This window comes from Pelecanus crispus, chromosome 11, assembly GCF_030463565.1.
Source record: "Pelecanus crispus isolate bPelCri1 chromosome 11, bPelCri1.pri, whole genome shotgun sequence".
In the NCBI taxonomy this organism is placed as follows: Eukaryota; Metazoa; Chordata; class Aves; order Pelecaniformes; family Pelecanidae; genus Pelecanus; species Pelecanus crispus.
The window spans coordinates 995,602-1,017,377 of NC_134653.1; the positions used below are offsets into that span (position 1 = coordinate 995,602).

Below are 21,776 nucleotides of genomic sequence, written 5' to 3' on the forward strand. Positions count from 1 at the left end.
AAGAAGAGGGAGGGGCCTAGAAATGTAAAGGAAGTAAGAAAGTAAATGCAAAAGCTTGAAGTCTTTCATTTCCAAGATTCAACCGGTTACACCTGTGATATGGCCGAGATAAGAGATCTATCTGAATAAAATTTTATCATAGGATAAAAATGGGGAGCGAAACATTTCTTGTATTGAAGTGCACCTTAATTGTGAGGTTTTAACTACAGAACATAGGGAAACTGACTTCATAAAGGACCTCTCAAAAACACAAATCATGGTTCTTCCTATCTAAAACTAGAGTTTTCTTAATTATCACTTTTAAAAGGCACAATCACCAAAGCAAAATGAGATTTAATTTGATATGGTCACTTTGGTAGCTGTATACAAACCACTTTAATTATGATGTTGCATATATTCATAGTATGCAATACATTTGCGATAATACTTAAGCTATGATTGTCTATAATTCAAACCTTGAGGAGAGAGAAAAAAGAGCGCATGTGAATGCAAGAAAAATTTATTGATTCACTGATTTCATGTAAGACTCGGTTAGATTCAGACAATAGGGCTGACTACTGCAACTTTATTAATGACTCTTCAGTGCCATATCCTCACTTCCCAAAGAAATCAACAGTACATTAACAAAAAACCCCTCTTTTTCAACTTAAGCTGACAAAGGCGAGGAAACATACAAAAATTTGTTATACTGTCCAATAGTTCAAAATGTAGCCTCTTGCTCCCAAGGAACCTTGAGCATAAGCTTTTCATTTTTTTTTTTTTTATTTAGGCTCTTAGAGATTGCTAAAAATAGCTAAAGACTGTAAAATCTCTTCTGAAGAAAATCCACTCTACTAACAGTAATGCATCAGCCCCTGGAATTAAGAAAGCAAAACTAAAGCCAGTGGCCGCTTACATGAGCGCGTCAAACCCCCACCACGTTCATGGTCAGTTTTGCCCATCCTGCCCTTCTTGCCCCAGCTCCACCACCACTGCCCCCTCTCCTCACCTCCCGAAAGGCAACTGCCGCGCTTGGGGCCACTACATAACGCCACAACTTTTCATTATGCTCTTTGTTCAACAAAGCCGGCTACAAAATTTATTTTGAAGACTTGGGAAGTTTCGTATGCGCTTCAAACTCCCGGGTACTCTACGCGCAGCAGCTGGCTTGGAACCAAGCGTGCAAACCACACTTTTATACAATCGAACAAAGGTAAATGGAACACAACAGCTGATGTCCCACGGAAGCTGCTCAGCATCGGGGTGCAAGCACTACTCAGCTTAGAGAAAGTTACATTAAGTCTCACACCTCTGGGATGGCTCCTGTTCTACTACTCCTTTTAGTTCCTGTTACTAAAAAACTACAGCACATAGGAAACCCAAGCATTAGCGTTTCCTTCCACACCATGATTGCATGATGCCCCGTCAGTTCTTGCCATGCCTATGCATGCGTTTAGAGCTTGCTCTGGAGAGCTTGTAATCTCACACCCCTCCCCAGCTGCAACTTGAGTTAGAAATCAATGCATTAGCTTGGCATTTGACCCATGACCAGGAAAATGAGACAACTTAAGAATTTTTCAAAAAGTTTTTGCTGTTTCTGACTATCCACAGCACCCACAGAGATCAGCAAAGAGAAAGGGTCATAGGCTAAGGCTACTGACTGCTTTTTGTACTAAGGTGCTATTCTCTAAAAGAAAAAAATTTGAACATATTTCAGCTAGAGACTTCCAAAATATATCAGTACTTGGTGCACGGTTAAATGCTTCGACGTTTTTGCTAGGGAGCCTACGGTTGATAATACAAAACAGTACATTCTTAAGAGATCAAACAGAAAAAGTTAGTTTACAAAACAAAAAGAGCAATTTTGGTCAATCTGAAACTACTCACAAATATTAACAGAACAGAAAGGGATTTTGCCTTCCTTGTGATCTACATTAACAAATGTTCATTTTAATCTAGAATCAAGCCACATCTGTACTAGGACTTTCGGGTGTTTTTTTGGTGGTGGGTTGTTTTTTTTTAGGGGGGTGGGGGGGGGTGGGGGTGGTTGGTTTGGTTGGGTTTGGTTTTTTTTTTCCCACACAGCTAAGTTAACTGGCAGTTGCTTATTACCGTGTTTTTTCAGAGGTATATTCTCTTTAATCTAGATCAAGTTTAAGCTTCTCCAGGAATGCACATGAGCATCCCTGTGGCGTCCTACTTCTTTGTCCACAGAAGCTGCTTAAATTCCTGATACATGAAGTCCAGGCACTCAGTGTTTTGTTACTCTGAGAATGCAGCACATCAGGAAAGACCTGTGGCTTCTGAAGAAGAGTCTAACAAGTGCTCCATAGCAGAAGTGTAAGCAAAACTTTCAATTTTAGGCTAAGGTCTAGTCTCTTCAATTTCAAAAAAGTATTTATGCTTTTATTTCTTCTACAAATCTCACTCTCAAACATGCCTTTCAAACTCATGAAAATAATAAATTTTGGAGGAGAAAGTCAGCTATGAAGAATCACTTATTTATTAAAAGATTAAAATTCTACAAGTAAACCAGCTCCTTTCCCATTACAACTGCTGATTAAAACAGATTCCAAGAGGAAAATGAGCTATAAATTTACAATTGAGGTCCAAAAATTATTATGCAGCTTTGCTGTCAGCTACTGAAAAGAGCCTCTCATTCTGAAATATGAGCAAACACCTCTTCTAGGAATATCCCTCCAGTACTATTTCATTTAGATTTGTTGTGAGATTAGACATAGCTAATTTTGTACAGGTGCACAAACACCTTTATTTAGGCCCACAAACAGGGAGAGCTGACTACTGTTTTTTTGACTATATAATAAATATCTAGCATTAGCCAACGGAATCGAAGAAAAACTGTTAAGCGGGTTCACTTTGCTACCCCTATTAGCAAATACAAGCCAGAAATGGACATGGTTTTATAAACAGATTTACAAGCGCCTCTCAAGCTTAGGGTCAATATTTACAATCAAGAGCCATGATTAATATCTTGACAGGAAACAGGAATTCTGAAATGTTTACAAGCATTGGGATGGAAACATCACAGAAAAACACCATTGCTGCCAATATTTTCATTTTTATCCACCTTCCCTAATGCAAATTGCGTTACAACATGTATGTTTCCATACTGAAGGATAAGAAGATATATTAAAGTAAGGATACAGCTAGAAGCTACTATCTTAAAAAAAATGGTAATTTCATTCTACTAATAAATGCAGTAACACTGAGGAAGTTTTCAAACTTGAAACTGCTTCAACTGACAATCAGGAAAAAGAATGGTCATCTCGGAAGGGTGTTTAATCTCTGAAGAAAGTGTACACAAAGCCAATGACGATGTTCAATATGTCAGTTACCACTAAATAACTGACAGTACATTTAAAGCTTAAAACATTAAATTAAAAAGAAAACACTTCTGAATAGCAACAGCTGAAACAGTATTTACTAGTGATGAAACGTAAGTAACCCACAAGCACGGGTTTTTAATTTTTAATGTTCAACATACCTTTTTTTGAGCAGCTTCCTTCTTCTTCTTGTCTTCTTTTCTCTTTTTCCTTTCTTCCATCAACTGTTCTTCCTCTTCTTGCACTAAATCCCTGAACCACACAGTTTGTAATTAACTCTCCCAAAATACAATCAGTACACACTTAGATTCATTTTAGAACAATTATTTCACAGTGACCCAAAAGGAACTGGGGAATTTTACTTCTAATTGGATAATATTTCTATAGGGACTATGTACTTTCACTGCAAATCACAAGTGACAAAACTTTAAGAGCAGATGCAGTGTCAAGCTACATGGAAGATTTTCTTCTTTCCAAAACTTACAACGAAGGCTTAGACGTTAATTCGATTCAAAAGCCAGCGCAATTCAGATGTTATTTAATCTCTACCTGCCATTGTGAATTGGTGCAGCTGAGCTCTCGCACATCCCACTTCCCCACCGTCACGTGCAATCAGCTCTGACCCAGCGCAGCCTGCGCTCGGCACGAACCAAGCGATGGGCTGCCCGCAGCCACGCGCACCCCAGTGCCCCAGCACCCGTGCCCAGCCAGCCACGCAGGAGCGGGCGCTGGCTCGCTGGCCTTAAACGCTGCCTCTGCCAAGAAACAAACAATACGTACGCGTGTCCTGCCCGAGCAGCCAGCTAGTTCAGCTGGCTCTGTGTCTGTATGGCATAAAGGACACGTGAACTAGGAGGAACGTGAGCTGAAGAGCACGGTTGGACCAGGGCCTTCAACAGCAGAGCCATTTTAGAGCACATTAAACTTGTGACAGAACTGTAACTTGACAAATGTGAAAAACAAAGCCTATTAATTTAAATTCACTTAATACAAAGTTTTACATGCTAAACCAGAAGGCTTAGCAGCAACACCACTTTCCAGATTACGCTACGTTCTCTCTTACAAACAGAGTTCAGCAATGGCAAGACGAAAGGGAGAACACGGAGAGTATAAAAAGCAGAAAGAACTAAAGACATGCAAGCACACTCGCAAGCTATCAGGGTCAGTAGGACCTAATATCTGACACAAAATTAATGATAACAAAAATAAACTTTTCTTTAAGGCCATGCTTGGAGAGATGACAATGAGAATGCACTCCACGCACAACCGACAGAAAAGACCGTGGTAACAGGCAGACAAAAAAAAGCATTTGGGCTAATCGTGCAAAAAGCTCATGACAACATGGAACGTGCAGCTGAAGATCAGTTAGTTGTTTCATACATGAGAATAAAAACAACTGCACACAGAAAGGATTCTGACGTTTAGAAAGCAACAATAAAGCTGAATATAAAAATAAAACAGTGGCAGTGGTTTGCGTTTGTTAGAACACTAAGACAGAGGGAGAGGGAGCCTACTAATATTCAGTTACTTCAAAGTTTGAGCTTCGGAGAATAAAGCATTTTTGTGTACTAGAAAGCCTACTTGCCAGACTACTCTTTGCCCTTTCAGGGTCAGGAATGTTTCTAACTTCAAAAGCTTGGAAGCTTTTGGCCCACAAGCCCTGACCATATAGTCAGGTAGAAGAGATTAAAAAAAACAGGTTGTAAATGTTTTTCCAGATCTCTTTCTGAAGCATGTATCTAGGTTACACCACACATCCCTCCAATGTCCTGAATCTTAACACTAGCCCCACCACACATCTACCCTCTCGCTGGGCAAACCACGTCCTTCAGACAAGTCCTAATTTCTGTGATACTTTGAATGGGATGTGGGAACAAACTCCACACGTTGCCAAAGTAAAGGAAGAAGACACCAAATTTACTCTTTGAATAACCTTCAGAGACTAGCGTTAAGTCCCCTCTTTTAAATTAACATTTCCTATGTAACTGATGTTCTCCCAAATCTGCACACGCTTTCTATGGGATCAGCTGCAGCCGAAGTAACGAGATGCTCAGACTCAAAGCTGCTGTGCAGAGCGCTGGACAGCAAAACTGGCTAGAGTCATGCACGTTATTTACTGTTGCAAAAGAAAAAGACGAGAAACAACTGATAGAAGGGAATTTACACCCCTGTTTGTGACTAGTGATCTTGTCTGACGTCTAGCTCCAAAATTCAGCTTTGAACATAAAAAGCACTGGTTTTAATCTTTGCCATGCTTTTCACATGCAAAGCAAGGCAGAACAGAAGAGATTTTATTACACAATTACTTTGAATGTATTAAAGTCTCCTTTAAAAAAATTACCCTCATTCAATGACACACGGTTGCACATACTCACATTATCAAACAAAAGACAACCTTGCTATAACAAAGGTTTTTGGGGAAAATGAACTAACAATGTCAATAAGGGGCAGTCAATAAGTAGTTTACTTCTGCCTAGAAACACTGGGCTTGTTTTTAACCCCAGACTACCTACAACTCCAAACCTCCAGTTTCAAATAAGGTAATTATATATGTCAGAAGCAATGCCAATTGAATACGGTAAGACACAAGATACTCCACAAGTATTAGAACTTGCATTATTTATTTAGATACCTAAACAATTGGTTAATTCTACTTTCAACACAGCTCAAGTCCCTTTCAAAATGAGTGCAGGCATCAGGTTGGGGGTTTTTTTTAATTTTTTTTTAATCTACATGTGACTTCCAGTTCTCAGTTGCCCATTTCCACTGTGGCAAATTCATGTAACTTCCTCACTTTTTAGTTAGACAGAACAGCACTCTTAGAGCACCTGCCTCTCGCTGTAGGTGGTGCCACTGTAAGTAATACTAAAGAGCAGCTCATCAGGTCTTCTCTTTATGGTAGCCAGCAGCTTATTCTATTTTGCATTCTGTTTAATACTGCTGTTCTTTTGGAAGAGGCGAGTACCATGCTATTGCTGCCCATCTGAGTTCTACCTTTACACTTTAAAAATGATCTTCTGTCCCGTCATGAGATTCTTCAGCAGGATGTTGAAAGTGGTTCTCCTCCCAGTAGGGACAATGCCGTAATAACAATACTTGTATTTAAATTTCAAAGCTTGTGGCCACTTGGCTATTACTAATATTAGTTTCAAACAAAGAGAGGTACAGTAGGACATTCACGTGACATTCATTGTAGAAGAAAAAAAGCCTGCAATACTTTAAATATTTATAGGGCACAGAAACTTCTGAGACTATTAACGTTAGCACACAAGACAAAAAACCCCCCATATGACCGCATTATGGGTAGCTCAAGCATTTTTCTCAAGTCTATTTTTACTACTATTAATACTACCAGACAACAGCTATACTTTATCTAGATGGTAAATCAATTTGTCTGGAAGGAGGAAAGTTTTATATTCACAAAATTAACAAGTATTTCTTTACTTAATTACAAATGTCTTTTCTGATTTCTCCCTGTAAACAGAAAACCTTTGGAGCATGGCTACATGTATCCGTACAGCAACTAATACAAACAGAAATCAGTTTTCATCCCTACTTGCCGAGATCTTTGTTCTCGCTGCAAATCCGATTTCATCCTCTACTTGTTTCTTTTCCCAGTGCTCCCTTCTGTTGGAATAACACTGATTTATTGTACATCCAGCATCCCTCTTCTCCTCTACCACTTTTAGGGTGACTGTTACAAGTACACATCAACTCATGCTGCATGCGTTAACAAAAGCAGTCTGACGCTGCAGGTATTTACCAGAGGTAGAGCTGCGGCACGCTTTGACAATGAGCAGCCAAACAATACCAGTATTCTTTCCACCCTACACGTACAGTAACGTACTACAGACAGACCACCGCTCTAAAAAGTTTCCATGGACCAAATTCGGTCTTTTAAGATTTTCTAATAACAGAGAGCAAGCATTGGTTATTTCTTTTTTTTTAAATAATTGCTTCTGATGTGTTAAGATATGTAAAAAAAGCCCTAAAAATGCTATTTCTGACACCCCTCTGTTTCAGTTGAACTGCAAGACAAATCACAAACTATCAAACGCAACACGGCTGTTTTGCATTTTATCATAGTTTTATCATCTGGCTGCAAGAGTCATTGAGGACTGCCTTACTGCAAAAAGCAATCTTGCATTTGCAATTAGGTATCAAAAATTATTTCACGGATAACTAAGAGGTTAGTCATGTAACCACAGAAAACAATTACACTTGGCCAGTTTCATTTAAAGCAATCCCTTTGCAAATCTGAGGCAATGATTAACCCACAGTGACATCTGTGCGCTATAAAGGTGATACATAAATGTCAATTTATACATAAATAGTTAATACATAGTCAGTTTTGTCCATCACTGCCTGGCATCCTGAGTGTTTGTACCCAACCTGAAGTTGTAACACTGATCCTCAGTTTCAGTTAATTTGGAATAGTCCAATTTTTAATCGGTAAACAACAGAAGCAGCGTGTAGGTCTGAAATTCCACAGATCACAGTTCATTTTTTATAGAATACACAGTTCCTTTACAGTTGACTTCCATACAAAGAAGAGTCAGTGATTGGCTGTTCAGGGAGACAGTATTTCATGAAGTACCATCGAGAATAAGAGACGTCCAATCCAATGGAAAAGGCCAAGCACCCAATCGTCCTCCCACGGCCAGGAAAAGCGTGCCCACAGCCCTTCTCCTCCCACAGCCTCACCGCCTGCGTGCACAGGGCACAGCCACCCTGCACAAGTGCCGCTGGGCTGACTGCTCCCACCAGCGCGAGTTCAACACACGCGTTCTACGAGCAGTTCTCTGCCCGCCTTGTCCCAGGATCACCCCAGGAAAAAGCACTTCCACAGGCAGGCTGTGCAACGGGATTATCCTGTCACCCTCCCACGACGCCCTCTTTCCCAAAGGCTACTTAGATCCGAGGAGGGAGCAAGCTGTGATCCAGAGCGACTGTTCCGAAGCAGCAGCCTATTCGGGTCGCCGCCCTTCCTGGGGCCCCGTGTCCCCAGGTCTGCCCGGCGCTGGGTATGCACATCTTAATGCGAGACGGGACGAGCTGCAAGGCCGTAGCAAGAGGTGACACCCGGGGCAGAGGCTGTTGCTGTCAGACGCTCTCAGCCAGTCTGAAACTTGCCCCTGCTAGGCTGCGGAGCCCCGGGAAAGCAGCCCAGCTCCCTCTCGACTGCCACACGAATTAATTGTTCTAGCAAGCCGAACAAGGTCTACGGGCACAGGTTAAACACCTCTGATGCACTAAAGTGTATCAACACTGCAGGATGGTACGTTGCCTAGGATGGTCCACTGGAACAAGAGGTTATTCACAGGATTTCTAATAACCCGAGAAGCATCCTAAGAGTTAAGAAAGCCACTAGCGCCTCGTTTTGTATAACAAATTTCAGTGTGTCACATGCAAAAACTACATTACCTGAAAAATCATTCAGCTTTTAGAAGAAAGCTATAGCACCTGAAAGAGCAAGCAGAATGCAAAATAGTATTTTCACAGAAAACAAAAAAGTAACTCATCAATCCTGCTACAACTAAATCAACAAGATTACATTTTACTTTTAGAATGCAGATGCTAACAACTAACATACCAGTATCTCTGGAATATTCTACCCACAGCATGACTTTCTGTTTCCACACAGGAACAATAAGAGTCCTAAATTATGACACTGTGATCATTCTGTTTTCATGTATTTAAAACAGATTTTAGATTACAAAGCCATCTTAGAAAACATAACCCCCCTCCATGACTGGTATCAGGACCCTAGGTGACCTCTGAAAAAAGATTACCCACCTATAGTGCAGAACATGTTTTTAAAAGAGTATTAGATTACCATTATAAGGTTAAATCTCAGTGATTGGAAAGCAAAACTAACCCATTGTACAATTAAATAACAACAACAGTAAAGCCCTTACTGCCCATGTTCTTCATTGCAAACTGAATCTTGCAAGGAAGGCAGTCCTATTACCACTACCCTCTTACATAAACATAAACCTGAAATACAGATTTCCCTATTAAGTCATCACAGTCTAAAGCAGAACTCCTAAATTTCCATCTCTGACAGCTGAAAGCGCAAGTTTCCTTTATTCTTTCAAACACATTAATACATGACCCTCTCAACAGACAGCAAATGATAGTATTTATGCATCAGACTCCAACACCCATTAGAACATATATCAAACAAGCTACATTTTTAATGCTACTCCTTGAGAAACAGAAGTGTTACGTAGTGTTTCCCATTTATCATCTTGGACTTTAATAGCTACCTATTCCTGCTAAGCACTCAACACTTTATGTTATCCTTTGTGCACAAACTATCCGCAACTTCATGTTACTTTACAGCACCTAGCAAGAAACACGGTAGGAACCCAGTTTCATAGTAACAAGACAAAGCCAGAAAATTAACAAGTTCTTTTGCTGGTCTTTTCCCTTCATCTGGGTAGATTTACTCCATTGACCTCATATGGCAAAAGCGCTTGTAGCAGCAGGCTTGGTCCATCAGCTGGCCCAACGAAAAGCAATGGCTGAGAATTCCGATTCATAACATGAATACATAAACAGACTTCTATGATATCCCCCATCAGCCATCCAACTTTCACTAAAACACATGTACAAGGAATTTCCTTTTCCTCCTATATAATTGGATTAGCTTGCTCAAGGTTAAATGGTCTTAGCAGAAATGCAAACCTTATTTTTCGATTTAGATCAACTGAAAATAAAATACCCGCACCGTACGAAATTCACATTTGAGACGGGAGCAAAGGCCTTCAGTTTAAATAGCTTAACTTGAAAGGTGCTTTATTTTCAAGTGAGACCAAATGAAAACAGATCTTGATCTCAGGAGAGATTGCACATTTGATGGCCCTGAGAACATACAAGTAGAAGCTGCTATTATCTGCATAATTTTAAATAACTGAGTATCAGATAAATATTTATCATTATTTATATAAAAATAATTTTTTTCTCCAATTTTGTTTGTATAAGGAGGGAAAAAAACCTCAACCTACCAAAATGCTTTACTCAATTAAGCTATTTAATAAAAAATTAAAAAAAAAGTACTTTTTAATCTTCTAGGACAGGTATCACTTTCGCAAGACAAAGTGCCTTGCGATTCTGGGTGATTTTTGATGTGAAGTCTTTCACCTCATTACTATCGCAATCACATGCCATTAAACGAAGAGCAGCTACATTCTTACTTCTACAGTCAGCATTCATTACTACTTCTTTGTCCTAAGTTTTGACAGTTTTTATTTTTGTATGGCTCAATTTGTTATTTGGCTTGCAAACTGGAAAAAAGCTGTAATGCTCAAAATGTAAACATTTCAGGTAATACTTACAGCAAATCATATTTTACTTACTACTTTAATTCTTGAAAAAAGTTCTATTAATCTTTAATTTCAAAAGCTCCAGCTTGGCATTGTAAAAATATCTGGGCTGAAATAGACATATTTAACCTCTATTCTTACGTTACAGAAGAGAAAAATCAAGTATACTCATATTTCCCTGGAAGACATACTGAGGGTGCAATAATTAATGTTTGCGCAGCATGCCATCTTTGCTGTTATAATATACAAAAGGGAAACATGTTATGCCACAACAAAATTACAATTCTAGTCACCTCACTGAGGAAATTACGGTTACGAGAAGAATTCTGACACAAATTAAGATCTAAGACATAGCACTGCATTATTACGATTTGAACTCAGTATTTATCTCTGAGTGAAAGCATATATTACTTGCACACAGCAAATTTCAACGCCAAAATAAAACAGGTCGTCACTCGCCGTTAATGCCGGCTACCCGGCATTCACCACAGCTGAACTACCCGTGCCACAGAACAGCATTCGCTGGGCTTCCAGATTCTTCAAGCTAGCGCCAAGTGAGAAACGCCTCCCCACAAGTGCTGCGGAAGGTGCCAGCACTATTACAGATGCTCACGTACAGCGTTTGCTAGTCAAGCAGACGCCTTCAAAAAACACTTTCAAAGTGTTTAATTAAAGACAGGCTGCCCCACAAGATGGTGCTAGCACATTTTTAAAGACACTGCTACCATGGCCAACAAATGCTTTGGGAAGCTTTGAGGCCGTGAAGGGATTCTCCCAAAGGTATTGCATGTTAGGTGTCCCAAAGGTACTGCATCTCAGGTGTCCTTTGAAGCACTTCAGACACGGCAGAGTGCACCGGGGCTTCTGTTGTCACTGCGACGGCCCTCCATGCTGAACGCATCCATGCTGAACGCATCCATGCTGAACGCACGGAGTGACCGAGCACTGCGCTGGGCCCAGCCGACAGCGGGCAGGGGGTCCTGCAGGGGAGGCACTTGCCGCCGGACAAAGGAGACCAGTTAAACAACCAGGCAACCTCTCAGCGGCCCCGTGTCACTAACTGAGAGTAAAAAGGCATTTATCAGTCCGTTTCTCAAAAGGACGCGCATCGTTCAGCCTGTTTATTGACAGCAGGATGCAGGAGACACTGACAGCACGCCTGCTACTGAATCCCCAACCATCAACTTCTGCGTTAACTATTTATGGATTTTTACCCTTTACCCGTTTACTACATGGAGTAAACATAAAAGTAAGAATTAGAAGCGATTATACACAGTGGCTTTTGAAACCACTCTAAAATTTCCAGTCACAAACACATAAAAGAGATTTTGGGGGAAATAAATAAATAAAGCCTTTCCACCATTTGCTTTTCTTCTAGTTATAAATTAACTTGCAATGCTACAGGTGGAACACTGCCAGGCAACTACATTTAAGTATCTGGAATTGAAAGATCTTTTACAATTCTGCAAAGACAGTAAACATGTATGCATTCGCACACTACGTATTCAATCTATGTCTGATACTCTACACAGACCTTCAAACATATTGCTGAGACTTTAAGTTTTGATAATTTCCTGTATTCTGACCTACAAATTCCCTAATCTTTAAATTTTTTTAAATTATGCAATTACATACAACTGCCAATAAAAATTACTTCTCAGTTTCTATAAATATAAAAAACAATAGCTAGCTTTTCTACTAAACCAGAATCAATTACAAAATGTGTATTTTGATTAAAAATGGATCCTCCAATTCCTTATCAATGCTGCCCACAAAATAGCGTACTACACCAAAAAGAGCACTCTTCAAGTTCATGGAACAGAAACCAGTACTTTGGAGTTAACAAAAAAACCCCAAACAACAAAACCTACCAGTGCCTTAAATGGAAACACTCTGGCAACTAAAACCACTCAGCATATTACACAGGAGCAAAGAAAGCCTCAGGCACTGATAACAAAACAAAAACACTTATTTACAGACGTGGTGTGCGTGTGTTAATTCTTTCCAGCTATTAACGTACAGAAGAGGTGCTGCCAAGCTAAGAACTGAAACAATTACTTCAATGAATATTTAATTAGTAGACGTGCGTCAGCTACCTTCTTTTTTGCTTTTAAATACCTCAGTCTTTAAATTATCACCCTAAAAGTAAAGTGGTAGACATGGTAGTTAGAATTCTACCACTACCAATTACCTGGAATACACTCATCCTTCCCATTTTCCTAATACAGAAGGTGGCTCAACAGAACTACGTTCCAAACTACAAACACTATAAATACGCCACAGTTCTGGAATAATGTTTGTGCTACAGTTTCGCCCTGAAGTTTCATCCGAGATGTTCACTGCTACACGAGCATACAAAAGACAAATCTCCTTCCCAAGAATTTTATCACCTAAATACACAAGATTTTAGTAGCAGCAATAAACAATCCCTATGTTCATTTAACAAATGGGGAACCGAAGAAAATAAACTGCTTTTCCGTAACCACGCTGGTCATAGAGGACATCTGTAATGGATGCACAAACCCAAACGACTGCAAAGTCCAGCACCTTAACCGTAAGACCGCCCATACTCTAGACTGCTTGCGGTTTTATTAACGCAGTCAACAAGTGTATTGCACAATGGCTTTGCTGTAAGACTAGAAAAAGGTAAATGCAAGTTACCTTATGGGGACAACCTGACAATTACGTGTGACCTGAAAAAGCATATGTAGAGGAGAAAGGAATGCATAATTTTGCCTAAGTATCTCTAAAGGTCTCGAAAAGTATGAACAGAATGCTGTCTCTTTGCAATACTCGTCCCATTTGACAGCACAAGTCTTCCCATAAGAAGTTTATCAGGAAAAAAACCACACCTCCCAAAAACCCAACAGAAAATCAAGTGCTTAAATATCGACAGAAATGGCTACATTACTCAGTGTTTCTCTATGCCCCTACCACTGAGCCGTCTCATTTTTTTTTCTACAGCAAATAAGGAAAGCCTCATGGAAATATGGTAGTTATTCTAACATGGAAGAGAAAAAAAAAAAAAAATTGTACAGTAGTAACTTAGTAGAATACATGGATGAAATCTAGAGGTATACATGATTTTACGTAAAAAGTTTGCTCTCCCAGAACATGGAGAGTCTGCAAACAATGCAGATGGAACCTCCGGAGCAGAAACACAGGTGAATGAAAGCAGCGTGTGAATCTTCCCTATAATATGCATGCTTGTGAAGTAAGAGTCAAACTCCTGTGTTTGGAAAAAAAATATTGTAAACAGATTTCAGATATTTACCTTCTCTCAGTTCCACATAAATGAGGCAGGAAAGCCCTGTTTACCAAACAGAATTAAAAAGTTATTTCTTAAATCAGAAGAACTGAATGGTGATTTTTACTGCTCCCTATTTTAACCAAATCTAACTCTTACATTTCTCCAGTTAATAATGGACAGTTCTTGCTCAACGGTAGACTGAACAGGTGACATTTAACTTGTAACATTACACAACAATACAGCGTGCCACAGATTTATTTGAATTACTGTCGCAAATCATGCGCTGTGCTTATTTTTGAGACCAGGAATATCTGCATAGGACTAGGCACGTATGCATTTTAAAGAGAACGCAGACCCAATGATTCTTTTCCAAAAGGCCAAACAAGCCAAATTGCTAATCCTGAGTTTAAAACAGTAATCACTCCAACTGCATAAGCAAGCTGTAGTAAAAGCTGTAATACTCGTTCTATTGTAAACCCACAGTCTAGGCCAATATTCCTATTAAGATAAAAAAGAATATTTGCTACCCATTAATTCCTAAGCATAAACCCTAAAGGTGACTTCAGAACATACATGAAGCAATGCCAACGTCCCATGGAGTTTACAGTCTACATATATATACTATGCCATTTCAGGTTAATAAAAACTGTAGCATAGGTCTATTTACCTTTCCCAGGAAAAGACATTTGCTCTTTTACAATTTGACTAGGTCACTGCAAATTTAGTAAGATCATAAATAATGACATCAGAGAAAGAACGAGGGCTATCTGTTGAGTTCTGCAACAGTAAAACAATTAAAACAGGCCTATGCACAGTAGGCACGCCACAGTTTTATCAGGGTATGTGCTCACAGGATGAAAACTCCCTCGCTAAACATAAACCAGTTAGAATACAGGCTTCTGAAAACAACTGGTATATTAACGTTAACTCAAAGCCAGTTCTAAATCTTTTAAATTACTAGAACACATACCTCTGTGTCAGAAAACACAGCGGAGACGCATTCCATGTCAGAGTTTACTCAGTAAACCTTGTTCTGTCCCCAGCCCCCAGGAAGCACTGAGTTTAGGCAGTTCTATAGCTTACTTTCGCTTCTCACCACTATCTGCCTGCCAGCGTGACAAGAGATCTCTCTTAGGGTCATAAAAATGTGAAAATGTACTGACTTCCTATGACTTGCACCAGAACATTGTTTTGAACTTAGCACTCTGTCCATCTACATAACACAGTTCTGTCACTTCTGGCATCATGTATGCATTGAGGGCTCTCCACAGAATGCCAATGGTTTAATTTTTTTTTTTCTTTTTACACAGCATTTTGGTACCTTTTGTGGACAGATTACCTAAAGAGTTGCAATTTGAAATCATTCTCTTCAGATAAAGTCCATTTAGCAATGACCTTGACATTGTATTGTATGTATTGTATGACATTGTCTTTAAAAGCAATATGCTAAGCGTATCTTAAAGATTCCATTTATTTCAGCAACAAAATGGGAAAAATTATTCATGCTGAAGCATGTTACCAAAAAAAGGAAGACACACACTGACAGCAGGGGAAAGCCAATCATTTTTCTCAGTGTAATCATAAATCAATCTGGAAGTCGGAGACTGATTAGGCACAGTAAATAAGAAAAAAAGCAAGGTACCAGAAACTAACATTCTATCAGTTATATTCTGGGTTTCAGCATATTTCAAATGGCCCTAGCAGAAGTCCCCTTAAAAGTTTGCTAGCAAAAGCCCCTTTAAGGTCTCATTGAAAAAGAACACAAAAAGCAAATAGGACAAAAGTCAAAACCAAAGAATGTAAACAACAGAAAAAGGTAGATATTTGCAAGAAAGCCACCGTACTAAAAATAAACGGTGCAGAAGAAATAACTTCTTTAATACAAAAGTGATGCATATTAGCGGCACAGAATTCTTAATTCAACATAACTTTTTACTCTTGAGCTAAGTGATGTGAAAGAGGAGCTGCCCATTCTACAAAGTTCTCAAATAAGAACTACACACTAATGGGAAATTCACCACCTTAAACTCTTCATGAAGAAACAGGCAAAAAGCTAATAGTTATATGGCAATATACAGTTTATTTGAGTTCAAAGCAAGTTTCTTACCAACACCAACTATTTCTTGCCTCCCAAGACTATTTGCCTGAACTGTATAGGAAAAAAAAGCAAACAAACCCTTCATTCGTTTTTAGTTATTGTTAGGTACTACAAGTTAGGAGAGAAAAGTTATTGTTCTCTTAAAAACCTACCCTATTAAAGAAATTCTCTTACATTGTTATATATATAGTTAGATAACTGATATTGTTATTACGCAAAAGAAAGCATGCCAAAAAGGTGTTTAGTCCATAGAATTAACTACAATTGCAGAGATTTCTCTATGCCATAGAGGACATTCTCAAATTCAGGGGTTTTTTATCCTTACAATTAACATGAGATTAAAGCTCCAGATAAAGCCCACAATGATTTCTAGCCCAAGGCCAACTCTTGTTCTGAACCGTAGGAGCGGATTTAAATGAGTATCTTACCTGCTTAGTTTTCTTTCGACTTCTTTGGTAGCTTTAGCTTCCAATTCTCTGGAACAGAAAGCGGTGTTGGTTTCCATGTCAACAGTAATGCAGCACAAAGCAAAAAATAAAACTGGAGCGGGGTTAAGATACACACTGAGCTCCATATGTTGGTATCTCGGGAGGAAACGGGGAGCCCACGGATGCCAAGCAATCGAACGCTATGTTTGCCCAGGGACAGCGCGGCGAGCGGAGCACAGCCGACCCCGGCGATCCTTCGCTACTGCACAACCTCTGCTTAATCGTTCCCAGCGCTTTGAGGAAAACAATTCTGCTGCATCACTTCAGCTTGCCAATTTGCTCCAAACACAGCAGCCAGAAAGCCCTCCCCGCCCTAGCAGCCTGTACAGACCGGCGGCCGCGCAGGGCTGCCAGCCCCGCAGGAGCAAACAATAACGAGCACGGGAGGTCAAAGCTCAGCTCCACGGGGAAAGCGCTGCTCCGGGGCACACGCCGCGGCCCCTCGGGGGCCCGGCCCCTCCCGCCGGCTCCCGCCCGGCCGGGCACCGCTCCCGCGGGGAGCCCGCCCGCAGCCCGCGCCCCCGGCCCCCTCCGCCGCCGGCCCGGGCCGCGGCTCCCCCCGCCGCGGCAGGGCCGCCCCGGGACGCGGAGAGGCTCCCCCGCCGCCCGGCCCCCCCCCCGCCCCCCGCCCGCGGCGGCCGGGCCCCCGCCGGCGCCCGCCCTCCCCGCCGCCCGGCCCCGCCCGCTACCTCATGTATGTAAAGTGCTCGGAGTCCGGCCCGGCGTGGCTGCGGCCCGGGCCCGGCGCTGGCGCGGCGGCTCTAGGCGGCCTGGGCCCGGCACTGCGGAGCGGGAGGGCCCGGCAGCTGCTGCTGCAGCACCGCCGCCATTTCCTGCCTCCTAACCCGGCCGGGGCCGGCCCGCCGCACAGGAAGCGCAACCCCGCCGCGGGCAGCACTTCCGGGGCGCCGCGCTCCCCCAACATGGCGCCGCAGCAACCGCCCTAGCAACGGGGTGGGGGAGGCGAAGCGCCGCCGCCCTGACATTGAGGCCGACCCCCAGGAAGGCCGAGCCCGCTCGCAAGGCCGGCGGCCGCCCCGCCAGCCCCGCGGGGCCGTGCCCCGGCCCCTGCCCCCTCCCTAGGCGGGTGGCACCGGGCAGGGGCCGGCAGCGGCCTTGCCTCAGGGGAGCCTCCGCTGAGGGGCCTGAGCTAGGCCGCGGGTGAGGGGCGGGCGGCCTGCCCCGGAGCAGCGGGGCCGGGAGCGTGTGCCCTCTGCCCTACAGGGGCTAATCCCAAATTCGGGGGCTTCCATGTGTCCAGCTTCCACCGCCCTGCAGTGGTGCAGCCCCGTCCCCCTGGCCAGGGCTGCTGCGCAGGGCGTGGGGACAGGGTGGCCTTGCGTAGCGCACTGTTACCGCTGGCCAGGTGATCACTTTGGCATTTAGTGTATCACCGTAGTGCTTATCCTGAAAATACATAATTCCAAGCGCTAGCTCATCAAACATCCTACAGAAGAGGACAGTCATTTCCCCGAGCGATGCAGGACAAGGCACAGACAGGAACATAAACATATGTGGCCACATGTATTTTCCCCTATGCGGTGCAGCTCTTTCAGCTCCTCGGCGCTGCTGGCGTGCACGGCTCTGTTCCAAACTTTGGGGCCTCAGTAACTCTACCGAGACTGATGAAAAGAGGTGTTAATGTCTAAACAACCACCGCGGAGTAAGATAAGCCTTTCTTTTATCCTTCCACTGACTTTATTAGGTTGACAGAGGGAACCGAAAAGTAGCACTTGTGAACCTAGCTAGAAACTGATTTGTGTGAACACAAACCTTAATCCAAAAAGTACACAGAGATATTCTAACTTCAAATATGTAAAATGAAGAGTAAAGAATATATGGGCCACAGTCTGTGTTACTGTACTTGACTCCAGTAAAAATATCCCAGAAACTAATTTAGGAAAAACAAGCCAGTCAAAGGACTGACAGGGAACAAAGGGAAAGAATTAAGAACCGTAATGTCAAAAAAGAGTGACAGTAATGTCAAAAAAGAGCAGACAAAAATTCACTGTAAACAGATCTGCATTCTTACAGGCACTTCCCTGTGGAGAAGGTGGAGCTAGCATTGCGATGAGGTCTTCATCTGCAAGAGTGAGAGCTGGAAAATTCCTCAAAATGAAAGTGAAATGATTTTGTTTTCATCACCTGAGTCCACAGAATAAATAATGGCAAGGAAGTATTTTTGAATATGTTAAGTTTAGTTAGAGCAATTTAAAGTGTTATTACTGGCATAAATAAGAAAGATAGAAGAAGCTCGCTTACAATACTAATTTTAAACTCTTCAGTCTGTTTAGCATACCTGCATTTGAAAACATTACGGCTAATTTCTACTTCCAAGTTCCAATGCCTACAGGACAAAATTTTTAGAAAGATGCAGATGCACCCCTCTTAGCAAACTGTATAATAAAAGTGAATACAGATAACAGGTTTCTGCTTAGAAAATTTGAACAGGGACAGAATTAGTGCCATACCAGGTACATTGAGGATGTATCACACCTGTAGCTACATCTCTGCAAAGCAATCCTGAAAAAAATTGTTGAGCTATATTAGCTTTTGCTATATGCTGTCCAGTCGCAGGGCTGGGTTTCTTGGGCGCACAGTAGCACTCTCAGTGAGACGGCTGCTTACGGGCATTCCTGCATCGAGCTCTAAAGCGCCGGTTGCAAACACCCCAGCAGTCTGCACAGCTACTCTTGAAGGGAATAACTGTTATTGTATGTGCCTACAGTACTGTTCAGGAATTTAATTTTCTGCTCAACTCCCTTCCACTGTTCACATGGAAATAAGCATCATCCTGTCTGCTCTAAGAGCTACTGAGAAAAGTGGTTTGGTTGGCTTAGGGAAGTTCTTGCTCTCTTTTGCATCCAGCTTGCACATTATCACAAACATTTACCAGCCCAGTTTCAGTCAGCCTTTACCATTCTTATTAATGCTAGTGAAAAAATGAATGCTATTTTATTCACCTGTAAAATAAATGGATGCCCTGGACAGATGAGCAATTGTCTCTGGAAATCTGCTGCAGTATCAACGCTCTTTCTGCCAGCATGAATGGAGTAAAGTATTTTTCAGCTGAAGAAGATCCTACATTATTAAAGGTGAGCATTTATGACAATGCAGCACAACCAGTAAGGGTATTTTTGTCCTCTTCTTAGAGGCTTAATAATATAGCTTGTATTGCTGTGAGCTGAACATGCACATGCATAAAGTGATTGTATTATTTTCCATGTGCTTAAAAGGGCACTGACAATTTGAAACCGGTTTCCCAGCTTCTATTGGTAACTTGTAAGTTAATTTTGGTCTTGTTTATTTGCCTTCGTATGAAAAAGTTTGGATTGTTGTATAATAGTGTGTAACTGGAAGCCATTATTTCCTGACGTCCGATTCATCTGGCTGGTACTGTTTCATTCACAGCAGTCCTGTTTTATCTGTCTTTAAAGGGACTACACTTGATGTAGGAGGACTGCTGTTAAGTCTGTCCTCAGTTACAAAGACTAGTAAATGCATTATGTACTCCTGTTATGTCATTCTGTTAACTGTATTATGCCACTCTCAATAAAATTCATAGTCAAGGTCTGTAGCTTTCTTTGTTATCTTAGATTGTTCTCTAATTTTATTTATGCACATGCGACTGGACCACTGCAGCGATTGCTTCCATTCTGCCTTGTAAATACCACAGCTGGTTACACACTGTCAGCAAATCTGCTGCATTAACTAACTCCCTATTACTTAGCCCATCATCTTCCCACACCAACACCGTGATCCTCCCTCTTTCACCCTCACAGGTAGCTCTTTCAGCTAAGTTCTTACATGTATGGAACTGGCTGGTGAACTACTGGATACACTAGAGAAATTCAGGCACCCTCAAATAGGAAGAAAATTTTCTTCACGAAGAAGCAGAAGGTTGAACTTCACCCATGCAGAAGACATGGGTTAGTCAAAGCAGTGGTACTTAACAGCTCATGGCAGCTGGGTGGAAGCAGCACTAGGTAGCCTCTCCTTGTTCCAAACCCTGCCAGAGCTGCAGAACTGCGCGCCGATCGGCCTTCTGCTCCGAATTCAGATTTCACCAGTTGGCTTGTCACCTCGCAGAAGCTGTCGTGGAACACGCACGGCCGCGTAGCGTGGCACACACCTGAGCTGTGCTAACAGAAGCAAGGCAGGGTGGTGGTGAGCAGCTCCAGGAGTTGTTGTCCACCAAAGAACTGTTCTGAGGCCCATGCTCTAGCTACGTCTTCTGAGCTCCTTTGTCCCTTCTGATTTCCACGCTGCTCCTAAGAGCAAGGCAATCGCATTGGGTCACCTCCAGAACACGTCCAATGTTAACCACGCTCTTGGCTGTAGCTTTAATACATGTTTTGTTGAGCGCAAGGTTACTCGGAAGCCAAGGTCTGGGTCACCTTCTCTCCTGCTTACTACATTTTTTTAGTTCATTCTTTGTTCTTTTGTCTTCATTGGAGCTTGGACCTCTGGACTTCTCTGCTAAGGTTCTAGTTTCTGATTCTGCCAGCAAAGGGACAGGAAAATAACACCTCTGCACTTAAAAAGATGTATGTAACGGTCTGGGTTGGGAGCAGATTTCAGCTGAAGGGCAGATAAATCCTTAACACCCATCTATGAACTGTCAGCACTTCTCTTCCTCACGGGCTCACTGTCTCTGGGAAGTCACCGTCTTCCCAAGTGGGGAAGGAGTGCTCCGGGTTCCGCACACAGGGAGGGATCCGGTTAACGCCACCAGCGACCCGTGCTCCACACCCTGTCACTGCTGCCCTTAGGAAGGCGAAGCGTTCACGTGCATTACAGCGCGCTGACAGGCATCACCTAACGTCCGCCCAGGCTAACACCCCGGGCACATTTTGCTGTGCTAAAGGATTACTCGGTCGGGAGATGTTTGCCAGCTGGCCTGCTGGAGCCTTCCATCCATCCCCCCTCCCTGTCCCCGGAGGGGTGGGAGGTGTCTGGAAGCTGTGGCTCCTGGTCTCTCCCATGTCTGGTGGCTGAAGCCGGGCTCTGGCCAGTGCATCAGCTGCCATCCTGGCCTGCCTGTACCCCTTCCCCGTGCCGGGAGCGGGAGGACGAGCGGAGGAGCTGTGCTGTGTAGGGATCACAGGGAAAAGCCCCACTGCTTGCAACGAGCCGGGGGTTGACCCTGCTGCTGGAAAGGGACGGAAGCGAAGGCTCCCTGTGCAGGGGAGACCCTTCCTGCACCGGCCGGCACGTCTCCCAGCGCAGATGCGGGCTCCGCTGCTGCCCCGGTCTGACTGCTCTGGTCTAAGCAAAACAGCAGAGGTT

At 42.6% G+C, this 21,776-nt stretch overlaps 1 protein-coding gene across 1 annotated transcript in view; it reads right to left on the bottom strand.

The window, feature by feature from the left end:
* Nucleotides 1-16,504, bottom strand: part of TNRC6A (trinucleotide repeat containing adaptor 6A) — a 51,093-nt gene extending 34,589 nt beyond the window's left edge. Inside the window, exons 1-3 of the mRNA XM_075718072.1 lie at nt 16,428-16,504; nt 13,926-13,961; nt 3,485-3,575 (exon numbers count right to left, since the gene is read on the bottom strand). Coding sequence (XP_075574187.1) covers nt 3,485-3,575; nt 13,926-13,961; nt 16,428-16,504 — 204 coding nt within the window. The remainder of the gene's footprint in view (nt 1-3,484; nt 3,576-13,925; nt 13,962-16,427) is intronic.
* Between the last annotated feature and the right edge of the window lie 5,272 nt (nt 16,505-21,776).